Source organism: Notolabrus celidotus, chromosome 5 (genome assembly GCF_009762535.1).
Source record: "Notolabrus celidotus isolate fNotCel1 chromosome 5, fNotCel1.pri, whole genome shotgun sequence".
In the NCBI taxonomy this organism is placed as follows: Eukaryota; Metazoa; Chordata; class Actinopteri; order Labriformes; family Labridae; genus Notolabrus; species Notolabrus celidotus.
In genome coordinates, this window is record NC_048276.1 from 29,111,974 (window position 1) to 29,131,033 (window position 19,060).

General features: G+C 39.6%; 2 protein-coding genes across 3 annotated transcripts in view; one reads left to right on the top strand and one right to left on the bottom strand.

Annotated features, from left to right (window-relative positions):
- Positions 1–1,987: 1,987 nt before the first annotated feature.
- Positions 1,988–11,237, top strand: LOC117813033 (hepatocyte cell adhesion molecule-like). Its single transcript, XM_034684080.1, has 8 exons — positions 1,988–2,064; positions 2,333–2,467; positions 4,961–5,302; positions 7,869–8,150; positions 9,691–9,784; positions 9,905–9,978; positions 10,078–10,151; positions 10,344–11,237. The coding sequence occupies exons 2-8, from the start codon at positions 2,383–2,385 to the stop codon at positions 10,491–10,493; spliced, it is 1,101 nt and encodes a 366-aa protein (XP_034539971.1). The 5' UTR covers positions 1,988–2,064; positions 2,333–2,382; the 3' UTR covers positions 10,494–11,237.
- Positions 11,238–12,707: 1,470 nt separating this feature from the next.
- dbn1 (drebrin 1) overlaps positions 12,708–19,060 on the bottom strand; it is a 137,174-nt gene continuing 130,821 nt past the window's right edge. For both annotated transcript variants that reach the window (XM_034684198.1, XM_034684199.1), the window contains 3 exons: positions 18,433–18,917; positions 18,249–18,348; positions 12,708–16,411 (listed from right to left, as the gene is read on the bottom strand). In XM_034684198.1, coding sequence (XP_034540089.1) covers positions 16,356–16,411; positions 18,249–18,348; positions 18,433–18,917 — 641 coding nt within the window. In that variant the 3' untranslated portion in view covers positions 12,708–16,355. The remainder of the gene's footprint in view (positions 16,412–18,248; positions 18,349–18,432; positions 18,918–19,060) is intronic.

Genomic DNA, 19,060 nt, shown 5'->3' on the forward strand with positions numbered 1-19,060 from the left:
TGAGCCTTTTTGGAACCAATTTTCGCTGGGTCCCTGAGTTCCAGTGGTGCTGCTCATCAGTGCAGGACAACCAAGTCAGACCCCAGTATTGATTCTCTTCTTAGCCTCAACCTTTAAATCGGACCATTTCTGCTTTAATTCAGGTACCGTCCTCTCCATCGCACTCACTGAGTTGATTTCTGCAACAACTTGGTGCCACTCGCTGCACTTTTTCTTATTAGTCACCTCAGTGCCATGACTTCCAAAAAAGATGCTTTTCCTGGCCTCCACCTCGCCTACCGGTGCCTTGATTTACAATTCAGAGAAATGTATCTCCTTTGTTCTCTTCTCGTTTGCCATTTTTGAGTATTAAAAAAAACTTCCAATCATTTCAACCATTTTTGAGTAGTATTAAAAAAAACTTCCAATCAGTCAGCCTATGCACGGATCTTCATGAGGTACTTTGCATTGCCCATCTATGGTTGAATGTGGGCGTGAGGGCTCAGCTGCAGGGAAGAGATGTAGGGGAGGGGTTGTGAGAGCAGTGGAAGGGCGATTAACAAAGGTGGAGACTGTTGATTGCTCCCCTTTTTCCCTATAGTAGCATGCTGGACTCTCCTGTCATGCGGCTGCTTAGTTATCGCTTGAAAAAGCAATAGAGGTAGATATGTGCTTGTGTTTGCAGAATAAAGGTGCGCTCTCAGTGGACTCTGGTGTGGTCATTGGGCCGAGGGACCTTGTAACACCTCGTTTACAGCGTGTGCACGAAGGCTGGACTATGATCTTGCACATGCACACATTTCTAGGTAAATTGTGATTTTATTTCATATTTTGGACTTTTGCCTTTATTAGATAGGATAGCTGAAGAGAGGCAGGAAAAGTGGGAGTAGAGGGTTGTGGAAGACATGCAGGAAATGGTCGCAGCTGGGAGTTGAACCGGGGACCTCTGTGACGAGGACTATAGCCTCTGTATGTGGGGCACTTAGATGGCTAGGCCACCAGCGCCCCCTAGGTTGGGATTTATTAAGGGAAAATGCTTACAGGTGTGCCTGTGAAAGGTTTTATAAATCTGAATTTTTTGGCCAGTTCCAGGTTTTTGGAGTACGTACACTTTAAGTAGGGATTCTATAAACTCTTTTATAAATGAGACCCCAGAACATGTGGCCAAGGAAGACTGAAGAGTGCTGACCTCTGGGACACCCTGGGTCAACATTTGTAAAAGACTTTGGGAGTTTATCATTTGGGAAGAGAAGCTGGTGCACCACTTTGAACTGGACACAGAGGTATGAAGTGTGTATACATTGAATTAAATCTCCCCAAGTTCTGTCTGAAATGGTTTCCCCAACATCTGTGTCCCAAGCAGCTTTGGTTTTATCCCATGAGTGAGGAATCTCATTTTGGATCAATTTATTTACTTTGGAGATTAAACTTAAACCTGACTTGTTATTCACGGTTAAACACCTTACTAATGTTTATAAATGACTTTTCTAATGACTCTACGTAACTATATGTGGACAACAACTAATAGTGATACCATATCACATGTTAAATGAGTAAAAGGTTGATGTGCAATATGATAATTAACAAAAAAATTCTTTAATTTAACCAAACACCGTGTTGATGACGAATATGATGTCACGTCGGTAAGTCGGACACCAAATTAGTGCACAAGATGTTTCACCTTGCGTGGGTGTGCACGTGCAGATTCCAACTCAGAAACTGGGTTTTCCCTTGTGTCCGAAACCACACAAATGCTGCATTAATACACACTATGTGACTAGACACAGGTGAAACTTATGAGGGCGATCAAGGAGGAGGGAAAAACAAAAGGACAGGAAGTCAAACTAAACCAGACACACAGGGATCAAGAACTACAAAATAAACAGGAAACCTTCACACACAAGGGTAAATAAAATATAACAATATACAATACAACACAAGAAATGTCAACTGAATAACACTGAGAAAACTAAAGAAGGAAGATTCAAAACTTAACAAAAGCGACTCACAACACTTGTGTCTGCTTTATCTTGCTTTTGATTTGTTTACATTGGTGATGAGGACAAATATCCATCTGAAAATACTGTATGACCTTGAATTATAAACTCCCTCATTTCAATTATTTTTGCAACAATTACAGAAAGTAAATGTATAAAAGGGTCATCCACACACACACACACACACACACACACACACACACACACACACACACACACACACACACACACACACACACACACACACACACACACACACACACACACTTTTGTCCTGTTATATTGGCTTTTGAGAACAACATGTACTCAGTCCCAACAGAGTCTGAATGACTGACTGTGTTCTCCGTCCTGCCCAGTTGCAAATCATGCTGGTTGTCTGAGAGGAAAACAAAGCTTGAGACCCAAAATGAAGGCAGAGATCGAGGCTCCTTCAAAACCCAGAATACTTTCCCAGATTTTGTTGCTTATTTGTGTCGGTTCCTTTGATTCAGGTAAGAAACATCCTCTACTTTAGTGCTTGCTTTTAAATGTGCTGTTCTAAATAGATTCCATTGTTTTTTCCTAACAATGGTGTGATGTTTCACCAGCATGTTGATGCAATGTGCCTGAAGGATTTCTAAGAGTTCATGCAAAGTTTATATTATTGGAACTGATCAGCAAAGTGTTTTCCCTCTGTTTGTTTTAATGTTACACATTTCAAAGCAGAGCTTGGATATAACTTTGCAAGTTACTAATGCAGCAACCTTCTGGATGAGATTATCCTCTCAGAAGATTGTGCATATTAATCCTCTTATTTTTTAATCTAATCCACATCTAGTAAGTATAGATAAATGAGTATGAGTGAAGTGCATTGACGATTCAAGCTGAGGGGTGGAAGACAATGCAAACTTGATGGTGATTGTAAAGATGCAACTTATTAAAGATACTAAAAGACTAGTTTAAAGATTGTTACACTATAATAAGATCAGATCTTTTGTGTCAGTATTATACATGTTATTCTAATATGTTCAACGTTACCATAAATGATGTCCTCAGAAAATGTAGGTTTAAACTGACAGAGCTCTGACTGAATATTACATCACAAAGGTGGTATTTGTTGTTGGGGTGTTGAATTGCTCAGGCCGTGTGGGCGCTTCTACAGTCTTGTGGACACTCTTTGTAAGTAATACAGCACTGTGCCTCCAGCCAATACCAGACGACGCAGTGTTTTCAGATATTTAGTTATTTCAGCTGCGTCTCATCACTGTCCTGCTATTGTTGCGGTTAGCAGCAGAGTCACTGAGTTATTCTGTTTCTGCAAAGCTAGCATGGCATCTGGATTGCCCCCAGTGCTCTTTTCATGAACTGCCAAGAAGGAAATTTAAACAAACAATCCCAGCTTTTGTTGGCTCATGCTGGCCTATCCCAAGAACTGACAGCTGTAGCTATGGTAATGTGGATGTGCCATGCAAGCTGGCTCCAGTATACAGCAGTGATGGGGCGTGGTGCATACACTAGCCTTCACATAACTACTGTATCTCTCACTGTGTAGAAATAAAGACAAAATGGTCCCACTTCTTCAGAGATATTCCTCTCATTGAAGGATCTGTACCTGTACTTTATAACACCAAAACCACTTTTTATCGTCAAGATATAACTCATCTTTGGGACTGGCTTGAAAGCTAAACCAATTAACTACCCAGTTTTTGGCAATGTGTAAATAGTTTGTGGTTGACTGTGTTAGTGCTAGAATATGTTGGCTCCTTATGTACAAACATCTTCATGTGAAAACAAACAACTATTAGTCTCACACACACGAGAACTGTAATTAAAAACAGTGCCATCCATCCATCTATTATCTTGGTGCTTATAATGTTCTGGGTCGTGGGGACTGGAGCCTATCCCAGCTGACAATGGGCTGAAGGCAAGTACACCCTGTGATAGGTCGCCAACCTATCACAGGGCAAGCAGGAAGAGACAGACAATCATTCATTCACACACACACACACACACACACACACACACACACACACACACACACACACACACACACACACACACACACACACACACACACACACACACACACAGGCAATTTAGAGTGACCTATTAACCTGGTGTGCATGTTTTTGGACTGTGGGAAGAAGCTGGAGTACCCAGCCAGAGAGAACCCATGCATGCACTGGGAGAAGAACATGCAAACTCCACAAAAAAAGGCACCTCCTCCAGCTAGGGGATTGGAACCAGGAACTTTCTTGGTTTGAGGCAACAGTGCTACCCACAGCACCACCATGCAGCCCAGTGCCATGCATATCAAACAATTAGTCAGAGAGTAGTGTGTCCTTTATGTAGCAATGCAGAAAACAAAACTGTGATGTCCGTCGTTGCTCAGCTGAGTTTTTGCAATTTGCAGGTATTTGAGCAATACTGCTTAAGATGGAGTGATGTTTTTGCTGAGCGTCAGCACTGATGTGACTGTCATAGGCACAAGGCTGCAGGTTGAGAGCTAATACCTTGACCTTGAGTGGAATATTGCTTTTGTACTACAGTTATAAAGGCAGGATGTAGAAGTTTACTATAATTAACTACAGCATGTCATCAGCATATCATCATTACCCCACCGACTCAACTAGTTCCACAACTTAATAGAAACTGAACGGTTGTCAAACAACCTGCTCTTTGCTGCTCTGTTTGTGATATCACATGTCTACAGAAAAGCTAGTTTGTAGTTGTATCATTTTATTTTATTTATTTAGATCTCTTATTAGTTATTATTTTTAACAGTGTCAACATGCAATCCACCATGAGCTAAGTTAGCTCATGGTGGATGAAGCTGAGTAAGGCTGAGTCCTGTCTGTAAGATGGGACTGGATCTTAAACAAACACAATATGGGGAAATCACAACAGTATCAAGGTTGCATTAGAATTAGGTTCAAGTAAAGCTGGCTGTTTGTGTAAACATTTGCCACTGACAGTTTCTTAATTTGTCACATTTGTCTCTGTAGGTGGCGTGCTGGCCGTGAACATGACGATCTCCAACACTCTCATTAGAGGTTCAGTGGGCGGGGAAGCCCTGCTGTCAGTCCGCTACACCAGTTTCAGCCTCGACCTGCCGGTCATTAAGTGGCAGCTCAGGAGGGAAAAGTCTGTCACTGTTGTCCAGTCCATTGGAACCGACATCATTGGGACCCTGAGGCCTGAGTATCGGGACCGCATCCTGGTGTTTGAGAATGGGACGCTGCTTCTCCATAACCTGAGACTCTCTGATGATGGGACTTATGATGTGGAGATCTCCATCACTGATGACACCTTTACCGGAGAGGCCAGCATCACTCTCACAGTGGATGGTAGGAGGACAAGTTTTATTGTCTGACTCTTAATGTAAAGGTTCAGTCACACATTTTTCTTCTGTCTGAACAAGTTTCATGCACAACATAGTCCTCTTCATGAAGTGGATGTAAGTCCAACTCAAGTCTCAAGCCTGATTATTAGTGACTGGATTCACATTAAAACACAGATTCTGAACAAGAGGTCTGATGAAATAACTAAATTTCAAACTCCACAATATGGCCGCCACACAAAGAAAGTAAAATGGATCAGTGTCAGGGAAGGTTATATCATGTAATTATGTACCAGTTTATATCATGTAAAAAAATATGATCCTCTCAAGATATTTCTTGAGCTTTAACAAGATTTTTTTAGATGTGATGTTGATGGTAACTACATGTTTTTTTAATGTTATTGAGACATATAAAATTATCATGTTATGAAAAGACACGTTATAGCCACTTCAATATGAAACTTTTTTTTTTACTTACAAGAAGCAAGACCAAGTACTTATTTTGTTACATCTTGAAACTTGTCACATTATAAGCTGATACTGTAGTAACAAGGAAAGTTGTGTTATTGCATTAGAGGTTATGATTATCCCTGTAAAACCTGAACCATCAAATCATTTTCAGAAAATTTTAACTCTTTGAAAATGGAATATTTATTGGACCTTCTCACAAATAAAAAAATAAAAAAATAAATAGCAATTTTCAAAGAGTTTTAATTTGTGCCATATTTGATGCATCAGGCATTTTAGTGCAAAGTTTATTCTCTTTTAAACAAACTAAAACATATAAAAACAAAATTTTTAGCCGATTAAACTTTGAGTTTCCTTTCAAATTTTTCCCAAAGTAATTTCAAACCTAGAAGTGATTTTTTTTCCATATTGCACGACAACGTCATACATATTTTGTAGCAAAAAACACCAAATTTATTGTATATTTAAGTCTCTGAATTTGTTCAGTTTTTAGTGGAAATCAATGAGCAAAAGACAATTAATTACTTGGGAGCCATTTTAACAGTCAACCAGTCATCAATCATCATGATACAGCAGGTTGAATATATAAAAACACGATATACGTTATGAATATCTCAATTTCTACTCTAAATATACCTCATTATGTCATTTAAACATGTTCTCAAATAATAAAAAGACTGTATTTTGCTTTTAGGAATGCAGTTCCTTTGCTTTAAAGTATGAAATTTAATACAATTATGATTGACAGATCTCTAAATAAATGTCCTTATATACTGTATCACTTTTAATACACACATTTTCAACACGGTTTGACTATAAGTTAAGTCATGAAATATTAATTAGTTTTACATCAATCCAGTAACTATTCTCTTAAGTTTCAGGAACAATTTCAAAGTTTTTTTTCATCCAAACTTTTTCAACATTGATAAAAATATCCCTGCAAAACCTCAAGTGGGTCTCTGATCCACAGCTGACATTTTGAATGTTTCAAGTGACGTCCTTGTGGTGCATGAATTACTCACACCAGGTGGATTATCCGTGCTCTGCATGAATCTGATTGTATACATCAGGTTTTTTCAGAAAAAATACATCACACTGATAATGTAGAGGTCTCGAAAACGGATGTATCAAATATGATACACTTTGTGTTATAATGTTAAGAAAGTGAAATGTTGTTGGAGTACGTTTGTTTGTTTAATCAGGTATGTATGTGTGGCTCTCTTGTTAATCGCCTGAGTTTCCAAACGTCTCTGTTTATCTGTCTTTGATTGTAGATGTAGATTTAACTTGTGTTTTATTTCTTGTGTGTGAAGTGTTTCCTGTTTTATTTTAAAGAACTTTATCTCTGTGTCCAGTTTAATTTTACTTCCTGCAATTGTATGTTTACCTCCACTTTGATTGCCCTCATTAGTTTCACCTGTGTCCTGTGTCCACACCTGTTGCTTGTTAGTGTTAATTAGTCTCTGTGTTTCCTCCCTGGTGTTTTTGGGTCATTACATCGTCTTGTGTTCTCCGTGTTTACAATCTTCTAGGGTTCTTCGTTGTTACTTCCCATGGCTCCCTTTAGTGTTTTCAGTTCAACCTTTTTTGATTTCACTTTCTTGGACTTTTGTCAGTTTTTGTTTGACCTTTTTTGTTTTGTTCTTTTGTTTTCTGCACATGGGTCCTCCTCCTTGTTTTTACCCAATGAGACAGTGCCCTCTATTGGAACTCAAAATAAACATCAGTCCATAAAGCTTCACAATGGATATGACAATCGATTGAAATTAAGAACAAACAAAATAAGATTGGAAACCAACAAAAAGACACACCATCAGTACATGCTTTGTTACACCACCATTATAAAACTTTTAGTGCTGCACTAACATGCACTCTGGGGCTGTCCACAGCGCCCAGTGGTAACAAAAATAAAAAACCAAATAAATGCTCCCACAAGTATGCATGTATTGTCCTAACCTGAAAAATATGTTGTTAGAATAATACAATCCCAATTTTATAACATATCATTGCTCCATGTTTGCCTTTGATGACTCATACAGCATCTTTAACCCACTAGATGGACTCTTGGTTAAAGATAAGTTTTTTTCACTATCTCCTTTATCCAGAGTCTATATCCAGGCCCTACATCGACATGGAGTCTTCATCAGTACTAGAGCTCAGTCAAAACGTCATCCTCAACTGTTCTCATGACAATGGAACCAGGACTACATACAGGTGGTTCAAAGGGGGAAAACCAGTGACCAATATGACAAGGTTCGTGTTGTCACCTGACCAGAAGCTTTTGACCATCACGCGGGTGGTAATGGCAGACGACGACATCTACGTCTGCACGGTGGAGAATCCTGTAGGCAACGTGACCAGTCTGCCTCTGAGACTGACTGTCTACAGTAAGTCATGTTTTATTATTCCCTAAACTTACTGGCAAGACTTTTACACATTAATACAGATATAAAAACATGGGCGCGGAATAAGAGCGACATAGGTGTTGGTATCAGGAGAAAGTCCATAGGTCATAGATTTATGCTCCAATTTTCTTCCCCCTTTCTGAAAGTTGAAAAGGAATCAAATTGTTTGTTGAAAATACAAAGGACGGTGTCTCAGTTTAAAAAGGGGGCTCATCTCTTTCACATAACCAGCATGTGGGTTACCTGAGTTGTGTGCTGTCCACCACAATATTTCAGGCTTTTTACTAGGGGTGCAACGATACACAAAATTCACGGTTCGGTTCGGTTCGGTTCGATGCGTTTTTGTCACAGTTCGATACGTTTTCAATACAGACAAAGAGAAATTTCCATGCTTTCCATGCCTAGAGACAGAAATGACATCCCGTCATGTAAATAAGATAAATAACATAAGGATATTTAGTCTGTTAAATTAAAGAACAAGGTATAGACCTGATCTATGAGAGAGGTAACCTTAAATCACTTCTGCTTTGACTTCCAAGGGGCGGGACCCAGCGGGTGCGCCCCACTATAAAGGCAGGGGAAACACTATCTGGTACCAGGCTGAAGTCTTACACAACATGCAGTATAAGACCACAAGTAATGTATATGTGTACTTTAAAAACACATCACCCAGTCTAGCATCATTATCAACAAAGCTGCACACAGCTACAGGACCACGGAACAACTCTGCTCTGCAACCAAAGAGGACACTCGTGCTTCCCTCTCATGTGGGCGCGCGCTCACACACACATACGTGAACATATGAACCCAGCAGACCGTCGTATGGTCAAATATATATTTCCAGATGAAGCACAGTTAAAACAAACGTGAGCAGCTTGGACTGAATGAATGTGGGAGGAGCGCGCAGTTCAGTGGACCTGCGCTCGACAATGCAGCCCGGAGGAGTCAGCGCAGATCCTCTGAACTTTCAGCACAGAGCGCCTCGTCAGAAATTGATAAAATAAATATAAAATTGCGTATTGTTCGGTTCATAGGGCGTACCGAACCGTGACCACTGTATCGAACGGTTTGATACAGATACACGTATTGTTGCACCCCTACTTTTTACGCAACATGTTTGTTTGTTTATTTGGATCCCCATTAGCTTCAGCACAGCAGTGGTCACACATACAAAGTGAGTTCAAGCTTCTTTCAAAAAACAACTGGATAAAGGAGAAGTTGCTGTACCTTTTAGTTTAACCCTACAACTCAACAATTCTGCAACAAAATCTACAAACTCTGGCACTGAGTCAGCGTGGAAGAAAACACAGCTTGAGCTCAAGATTCTTCACACAATGTCACTGTTGTCCTGCTGCCCTGCTGCTCGCTCTTTCTGCAGCAGGTTCTTATTTGAAGTAGCTTCAGGTGTGCTCACCAACACCTGCTCATGTCTATAAGCTGGAGGGATATGTGCTCCTGGCTCTTTGGTTTTTTAAACAAACAAAAAAAGTATAGTGGTCTTTAATTTTATATTTCCTCTCAGGAAGAAGTTCCCTCTACATCATCCTTTCCACTGGAGGCATCTTCCTTCTCATCACCTTGGTAACAGTATGTGCCTGCTGGACACCCTCCAAAAAGTAAGATTTGGTAATAAGCTCAAAAATGTGTCACAGACAGCGCAGAGCTGATTTTTAAAAGGCATTTCTGTAGTTTAATATAAAATAAACATTCTAACTTTCAATGTTTGCTTTCATCAGGTCCAAACCTCCTGTTAGAAAGTCTCTCTCCAGAGTCTATGACCGCTGTCATCACTCACCTATCAGTCACACAGGTACAGTATAATAATAACAAATTTATATCAAGTGTTTTGAATGTTAATACAAGGCTGAAATAGTCCTTTTTAAGAATTGTGCAAAAATATTTTCCCCAGATGACCTGCTTCCAAAAACGCCTGAGCATAATGGAGTAAATGCTGTAACTTCACTCTACATTCTGCAGCAGAAGGTGCCTCTCATCATTGCAACACAACAAATATCTAAAGCAATTACAGACTCCAATGCCAATTGCGACCAACATTTGTATATAGGGTTATCTGAGTTGAGTTAAAAGGTTTTACTTAGACTGTTGATCCAGTAATAATCATTGCAGAATTAAAAAAAAAGATATATTTGTGTCTGAAGCTGTCCTGTTTTGCAGGATCCCTCCCTGGATGACTCCTCCAGCAACAGTGTGGAATCTCCTCCTGAACTCGACAACCCGCCCTGTTACACCAGTTCCCCCAGCTTCAATGGCTGCCTTGTCCAGTCTCCTAGATCCCCTGCTCACTCCCCCTGCAGGTACACATGAAACCTCACCAGATTTAAGTCTCCACATCGCTGCAAACAGGAAGTCCGGTCGTCATAATGCGTACCGTTCTGACCCTCGATTGCAACTTTCAACATATCTGCCTGGTGTTGGGAAGTATCTCAGACCGTTTTCCTGGGTCTTATAATTTTGCCTGTTGACGTTTTGTTGTTAAAGTAATCTAAGACTCAAATGAAAGGTGCTCTGAAGGTTAGTTGCAGAGCATAATAGAAAAAGATGGCTGTGAAAAGTCATACCGTTGTTGTTGCAACATAAGTGTATCCAGACAAAATCTGAGAAACAGCACAGAGTCTGTTTGGAGCTGACTAGAGCTCAGAAAGAGAGTCAAACTGTTGACGTGTTGAAGGTACAGCGTGTAGAAATGGGAATATTTGGTGGCCTTCAAGATATCAAATACATTTATCAACACACATTCTCTATTGCACAACAACAACCACCATTACTCTCTTGTCCGTCTTCTGCATTTTCTTTCAGTGGCCAAACATTAAATGCAAAAAGGAGGATTGGGTTTGTTGTGTATATATGATATCAGTATTAAGTCTAAAATATTTAGTGTTGTGATGTTTTCTACTGTGTTGAATGAAATTCAAAACACACACTTTAATAGTTTGTGAACAAACAGTTTGTAAATAACTTTATTTTACCTGGAGGATTTAAAGGCCATGTCGGGGAAGGAGCAATTATATTTCAATTTTGTACTACTGTAATAAAAAGAAAACATGACTCAGATTTCTTGTCTTAATTTTGTTTTACATTGTTGTTGCATGTTTAAAGATGTGACATTCAATATCCAATCATGGTCAAGAACACAATATCCTGATGTTCTAATACCAGGAGAGAAGTACGTCACAATTTCAGACGACCGAAATCAGTGCACTAAAGGAAGTAAGTCAAATTTTGTTTGAATTAAATGATTCATTAATGCAGTTCAAGATATTAAACAAGCTAATACATATTTTATTTATTCTGTACTCTTTAGTATCAATTTACTTTAAACTTAACACAAAGTTCAAAATCATCATCCCAAGAAAAACCTATGACTAAGATTGTTCTAAAAATTTTCCAATTTAACAAAAGAGCAAAAATACAGATTAGTTGTGTGAGTGGGGTACTTTAAGTAGTAGTCCTACAAAACTCTTAATGGTACACCCTCTCCACTTTTAAGATTAGGCTTCAAACTTTCCTTTTTGATAAAGCTTATAGTTAGAGCTGGCTCAGGCTTGGACCAGCTCTTAGTTATGCTGCTATAGGATTAGACTGCCAGGGGAACTGTCCTATTAAAGTCACTAACCATAGACCTTCTGGAGTCGCTGAGCTCCCTTGTCTCGTAGGTTCCACTGGATCTCTGCTGCTGTGGACGTGCCAGACTCCAGCTGCTACAACTACTACTATCCGTCTCTCCACTATCATCTCTCTCTCTCTTCATCTCCCTCTATCCCTCTCTCCAACACGGTCTCAGCAGATGTGTGTCTAACATGAGTCTGGTCCTGCTGGAGGTTTCTGCCTGTTGAAGAAAGTTTGTCCTTGCCACTGTAACTTGCTAAATGCTGCAAAGTGCTCTACTCATGGTGGATTAAGATGAGATCAGACTGGGTCCTCTCTGTAAAATGGGACTGGATCTTATCCTGTCTTAATGGAACATAGAGTACGGTCTAGACCTGCTCTGTTTATAAAAGCGTCTTGAGGTAACGTTGTGATTTGGTGCTATACAAATGAAGATGAATTGATTGGTTGATAGTCCTGAGGCCGCTTTGTTCAGTATTGATAAAAATGATAAACCTCAATTAAAAAGATGATTTACTTGTTAAGAGAAGAGAAAGGTTGTTTCTATCACATAGTTGGAAATGTAAGTGCATTACAACTGAGATTACAGATAACCTGATCATTGCATGTGGTCCTTCTCAGTATTTATTAGGCACAAGCACAGAATTTATTTTTTCTGCAGGTAAAGGGTAGGATGTTGAGGGAACATGGGGGTGGACAAAGTCGCTGGCTGTTTGTTTTGTTCTAGCTAAACAGTTTCCCTTCTTTTCAGATCTCAGCTTTTAAGAGAAGGCTCACACACACACGCACACAAGCGCACACAAACACACACACACACACACACACACACACACACACACACACACACACACACACACACACACACACACACACAGTCACACACAGTCACACAAAAAAAACACAGGGGTTGTGTTATTATTGCCAAGGAGTTTTTATTTTCTACAGGAATGTACAGCAAAAAAAAAGACTAACACTGTTGTTGCTAATATTCAAAAAGGTCCTGAAAATCAATTCTAGCACACTTTTTGACAGGTATTAAAAACACACATACCTCCCATCTCAGCCCGCCCCAACTCTCAGTCCAGCTTCCATGGCAACTAAACAGAACTTCAATTTAAAACAGAGAAAGAAATACACATGGTGTTTGTTTGATTTTTTTGCATTGGCACAAAACAAAAAGCAGCCAGTACGGGTCAGAGAGAAATATCTTGTTTTGTTGTGTTAGTTTGGAGCTGCTTGGAGAGCCAGGTGTCGGTCAAGGTGAAGTCAATATCCTGTTTTTTAATATCCTGCAGGAACTGTAATGCTGTAATAGTATTTGTTGTCTGAAAATATACATTTGAACGTGGGTAATCTCTGGAATTCATTATTTCCCCCAAAAAACCTTAACTCCACAGAATGAAAAGGTAACTTTAAATATATATCATTTCACTTTTAAAGGAGCTAACATTTTAAAGAAGCTCAGATGTGTTCAAGCATTTTGGTAGCTCTAATGTGCTAATGCAGAAAAAAAACATCTTAATACACTAAAGGTCAAACAGAAGAGGCTGAGGTGTCGTTTAAGTAATTTTTTGCAGGAATAGCCCTTGTGTTTTGATGCAGGCTTGACCCCTTGTAATGCAGTCATTTGGATTAAATGAGGAACCTTGTGTTACTCATTTAAAATACTTTTAGTATGTCATATAATTTGAGTATTTCACATAAGTCAACATTGATGATTTGCTTGGATTTTGCCGACACATGGGATGCCACAGCTGGATGGTAACCCTATATTTCCAAAACTCCTTTACACATGTGCACTTGCTCTTCCTCTTTTACCCGATATATCTTCTCCTGTCCAAGGCAGTGCTTTAAGTGGACTGGTATACGCTCAGGTTCGCTCTAGCTTCACCTTTTTTTTCACTAACCAGCTAACAGTGCCCTTTTTTTGTCAGCTCCATGTTACAGTTTCTCTTGGTGATTCATAATAGCACCTAATGGTGCACTACTGCTTCTTTTTGCGGGCGTTACATGAGTAATGTCAATCTAACCCGGATTTGCAAATCTCTACAGGGTAACATAAAAATGGAAATTCTGAGTACAAGGAAGACAACAGTGATGCTGGCTCTAAAAGGGACAGAATAAATTAGATTGGAGCATGGTGATGCACAGAGGCTGTTTGTTTGTGTGACACAAATGTATGTTGTGAAAATCACGAGTATCTTCTGAAATCTTTTATGAACTGTAGAAATTCAGAATGTGATAGGATAAGATAAGATAGTCCTTTATGTGATACCAACGATTCATAGATACAAACGCTAGCCACTGAGTAAGGGGAGTAACAGGATTTATTCTCCACATAAAGCTCTGGTGAAATCAGATGTTATGGATGAGATATTCTTCAAAAAAACATTTCTTCTCCCAAACCATAGTACCATATTGGCCTGAGTATAGGACCCTGACTATAAAACTATTTTTAGAAAAGCCTGAATCTTGTTTCTTAACGAAAACCATTTGAATTGGAAATAATGATAAAACACACAATATTAAATGAAATAGATTTTTAGAAACACCTTTCAATATAATCTTGTTTGGGATGTCTCTTGAAATTACAGTATAACACTAAAATAAAATTAGAATTGATCAGGTGTGTAAACCTGTAGCTGAAGTGTTTGTATGTGTTTGTGAGTGTTGAGATTTCTTGCCTGGTACAAAAACTTTTAAATATGACTTCATATTAAACTTCATATATATTTTGGGAGTATGTTAGAGGTTATTTTGGAGGTTCTCTCTTATATTAAGTTAGATTTCAGTAACTCTGGCCCTAATGTGATGATGTTTGTCCCATACTCACAGTTTTATGACAGTGTATGACCCTCAACGCTTTTGTATAGGCTAAATATCTCAATAGCCATTTGATGGATTGAAACAAATTTTGGTAAACCCATTCTTTTTTCCCAGAAGATGAACCCTAATGACTATGACAATGAGAATCCTTAATCTAAACAAAGCCAAATACATTTAGTGGTGCTTCGGGAAACTAAACAACACAGAGAACACAACTCTCTTACTAACTCAGATGGTGAGCTAATGAGTCGGCACAGGGCACTTGAGTCCAAGAGCATATATAAGCTTCCCACACCAAATCAGGGACGATCAGGCACACACACCTGTATGAGGGACCAATGTGAGTGCCCCCCACAAAAAGGGGAAAAATGTCATTGAACCCAAAGTAAAAATTTGGGATCTATGAAGTGACAGCATGACTGAAACTGGTGTGAACATCCGGCTCTCCAAGCAAAGTAAAGAAGTGTCCAAACCTAATATTTGAAAACAAAGTGTGGCCCCAGATTGCTTCCAGGGGTTTCTTCCTACGCTCCCTCTGTCCCCCAAATCTAACTCTGTCAGCCTGTTTCAAAGGGACAGTAAGTAAACTAAAGAGTCAACAAAAAATTGTGTCAAGGTAGGATCTGCTGCCACTAAGCTGCTGAAAACTCTCATTTGTTGCCTTTGGAGAAATTTCAGAAGAATCATAAAAAGGTTCATTGTTCTTGTTTTTACGATGATCACGCTGAAGGGGGCTTCATGTCAAAGCCGAACTCTCCTAAAAACTGTTAACACCTGGAAAAATATCTAATTCATCTAGAGTAGATGCAAAAAATGTTTTTTTATTTGCTTGTGTAAATATATAAGTCTGGTAAAAATGATGGAACAGGAGGGGGAGGGCTGGTTGTGAATCTGCAGCTCTTCCACAAGGAGGCAGAAGAAAAAAAGAAAGTGCACTGAGAAAAAAAACCAACCAGGTTTACAAGCCATTTAATCTTGAATTAAGTCTCTAAATCATACAAAAAGGAGTGAAAAAAGGTCAAAATGCAGACATGATTTAAATTGTTTCAGGAATTTCATTTAAATTAGGTCTGATATCTTTAGCTCTTAGTGAAAGATAAACCAGAATAAATAACGATTTTCACCTTTCCCCAGAACATGAGGGCTAAATACAAGATTAACTGACTTGTGGAGGTGAATATGTTTGGGCTGTTTTTGTTGGAAGGCAGAAAGAAGGAATAAGGTGAAAAAGAGGTAAGAAAAGAGCCAGAGAGTGTAAATATACATGGCAGCTGTAATGATCCACTGTATTAGTTTTATAGGGTATTATCAAAGCACTACAGACTAGGTGTGTCGGCTGCTGGCCTCACACTGGGCTTCATTGTCTCTAATATGCAGCAGTGCGCTACGTTAATGTGTAATAAATCATTTACACAAACAAAGTCCCCCTCTCAAGCTAATACATCTGCATAGCAAAAAAAAGAAGAAAAAACAAATAAATAAAATAACAAACACACAGAAAAAAACATAACTGAGCCTTTAAACCATCTTTAACAACAACTCAAATCTCTCCGTTTTTCGTTGGCTACAGTTTTCCTCTAAAAGATAATACAGAAGTAGTTTTGATGCAAGATTTGTTATTATTATGACTTTTTTTTGTTTGTGTTTTGTTTTTTAGAAAAAAAAATCTGTTTCTTCATGAAGCGCACTTCCTACTTCTTCTTGGTCCGGTGGTTGGTGTTTCTGATTGGCCGGTTAGTCGTCATCCTCGTCAACCACGGGGTCCGTGTCCCAGCATGTAATGTCAATCTCTGAACACAGAAAGACACACACACATAATGAGTTATTCTTTGCTAAATCTCAGACAGATCTGACAAAGATTACATTTCTACTTTCCAGGAATCTGCATCATGATTTTTTTCTTTCAGCAGATTTCAGATCTGTTTTCTTTGTGAAGGTCACCAAAAATAATGTGGTTTGTACAACTCTGTATAGCTTAATATTTACAGTGAAACTGAAACAGACTTGAAAGGACTGGGCAATTTATCCAAAATAAAAACTGACATTAAGAGCCTCTAAACGATGTAATCTTGCCCCTATCGTTATTTTGTTTCGTTTTTAATTTTGTTAAAACCATAGACTGTATAAATAATGGCCGTAGTATCCGTGACATCACCCATCTGTTTCTGAAGCGCTGTTTTGAAGCCGATTGTCGGCGGGAGCAATATTTGAACCGCTGAACTCAACCTAACTGCTGTCGAGCGAGTGTGAGGTACAGAGGCGGGCTTTGATCCTCCTCGCTAACAGCTACAGTGTTCCCGCCTGTCAGGCAAGTCAGTCATGTCCTTATTTGGGCAAAACTCGTACTCTAAATATCTTATGAACTGTCGCGTTGTAAAAAATATTCATCCCGGTACAGTGTGTGCAGATAGAGAAATTAGCTACGTAGACCAAAACCGTTTTTTGAACCAGGCTGTAAACATGTTTATTAATGCTGCAAAGATCGTCTTCTTTGAATGGGTGTGTATGTGGTTTCCTGTGTTTCTGCAGCCAGGCTCAAGGTGACGCTCAATAATCTGCAGTTTATAACACTTCTGCATGGGCTTCATATTTGAAAAATCCGACCATATCTCTCTAGTTAAGCTTCTTTGCACTGGCTCCCTGTTTGTTTTATAATTGATTTTAAGATTTTACTGATTGCTTTTAAAGCTCTACATAAACTTTCTCCGAGCTATACAGCAGACTTTTTAGTACCTTACAAGGGGACAGAGCGTTCGCAGTGAGGGGTTCGACACTTCGGAACAATCTACCCGAGGAGATCCAGTCTGCTGAGTCAGTGAGCTCTTTTAAATCTCTTCTGAAAACGTACTTTTATCGCAGAGCCGTTCCTGATTTTATCAAAATTCTATTTTATTCTAACCGTTATAAGAAATATATTTTAAAAGAAGTGTATTCCTGTAGAGTTATTTTAGGGGAATTTTATGTCTTTTAAAATATGATTTATTTCTTTATCTTGACTTGTGTGATTTTATGACTGCTGCCCATGTAAATCACTTTGAAATTGGTGTTTGAAAATTGCTCTACAAATAAAAATTACTGTTATCATTTTGAGACCAAAGGTTGTGGCTTGGTTAAAACCAAACCACCTGAAACTCTTAGTTTTCTGATCTTGAAGAAGTGACCCTTGTGAGTCATGGATATTCTTAAATATATTTTAAAAAAGGCATGAACGTTTTAGGACACCCAGAGAATAACCCTGGACGCAGAGGTTGAAATAGACCTGATGTTTCTATTCATGATATCTGTCTGTGTTTATTTTTTTATCTTATCTTAAGAATACATTTTCCCAATGTTTTTACTGGTGCCTGGTTGTAATGCCATGCTCCCACCATACTGTGGCTGCAGCGTGTTTGAAAGCTGCTTGATAACCACATTACATAACAGAAGAAGAAAAATGCTAACTTCATTAAATAGGAAAAGAAGAAGAAAACTTTAGTGTCAGTTGCTGGAAAGACGAGTGCAGCACTGTGAGATTCAGAAACAGAAAACTGCAGAGGCTGAGCATGGCTATAAAATGTAAACACACAGGCTGCGCCGCTGTTGAGTTTTCTTGAACTAATGGAACTGGCAGGCAGACAAATAACTCACCTGGTGGCTTGTTATAAAAGACAGGTGCAGGTTTAGCTGAGGACTCCTCTGTGTGACCAAACTCTTCTTCCTGTGATTGGCTGAAATAGCCCTCACTGGCCTGTTTGAGCAAACAGAAAGAAACTATGAACAACACAAAAGACGAATCACCTCTGGACCTCTGAGCAGCTAAGACCTGTCTTACCTGAGTGCCCTCTTTCAGCATTGTTTCCCCGTTGGTCATTAGCAGCTGTCCATCCTCTAGCTCCTGCCCATTCCCAGATGCATGCTGCAGTGCATGTTGGTAGCTGAGGGTCATCTGGTCTGAGGCCGTCACATCCACCAGACTGGTGGGGTCGTCCTCACCAGTGCCCGAGCACATGGTTCCGTCCATCATCTCGTCAAAGCTGAGGAGGGGCTGAGGCCTGCCACTAGTGGCAGCGGTGCTCAGTGGGTTATCACCTTGGATGACGTCGCCCATCAGGTCAACCAGGTTGGAGGACTGGGAGGTCTGGGTGGTGTTGTTTGGACCAGCAGAGGTGGTGTCCCACAGACTGACCAGGCTGTCTGTTCCTGACTCCCACACAGAGAAGCCGGAGTTGTCTCGGGCTTGTGGGGCAACACTCTGAACGGGCTTGGTGGGTGTGGACTCCTGAACCGGTGGTTTCTGCTCCCGCTTTGGCATCGACTCTGAAGAAAGGACAGGCAGAACAACAATTTAAGGACAACAGACATGTGAACTACAAAGATGATCAGGGACACTGCCAACAAATTTTTTCAGCTTCTTTAGAGAGAACCAGGGTTATGCTATCCTGCAGGTTGGCAGCAGGCAA

What these genes read in the sequence shown, in the direction of transcription:
- LOC117813033 (XM_034684080.1), top strand. Translation starts at nt 2,383, where the DNA reads ATGAAGGCAGAGATCGAGGCTCCTTCAAAACCCAGAATACTTTCCCAG. An exon ending in TGCTGGACACCCTCCAAAAA is followed by an intron (nt 9,785 to 9,904) that starts GTAAGATTTGGT and finishes TGCTTTCATCAG; the next exon opens with GTCCAAACCTCCTGTTAGAA. An exon ending in CTCACCTATCAGTCACACAG is followed by an intron (nt 9,979 to 10,077) that starts GTACAGTATAAT and finishes TATTTTCCCCAG; the next exon opens with ATGACCTGCTTCCAAAAACG.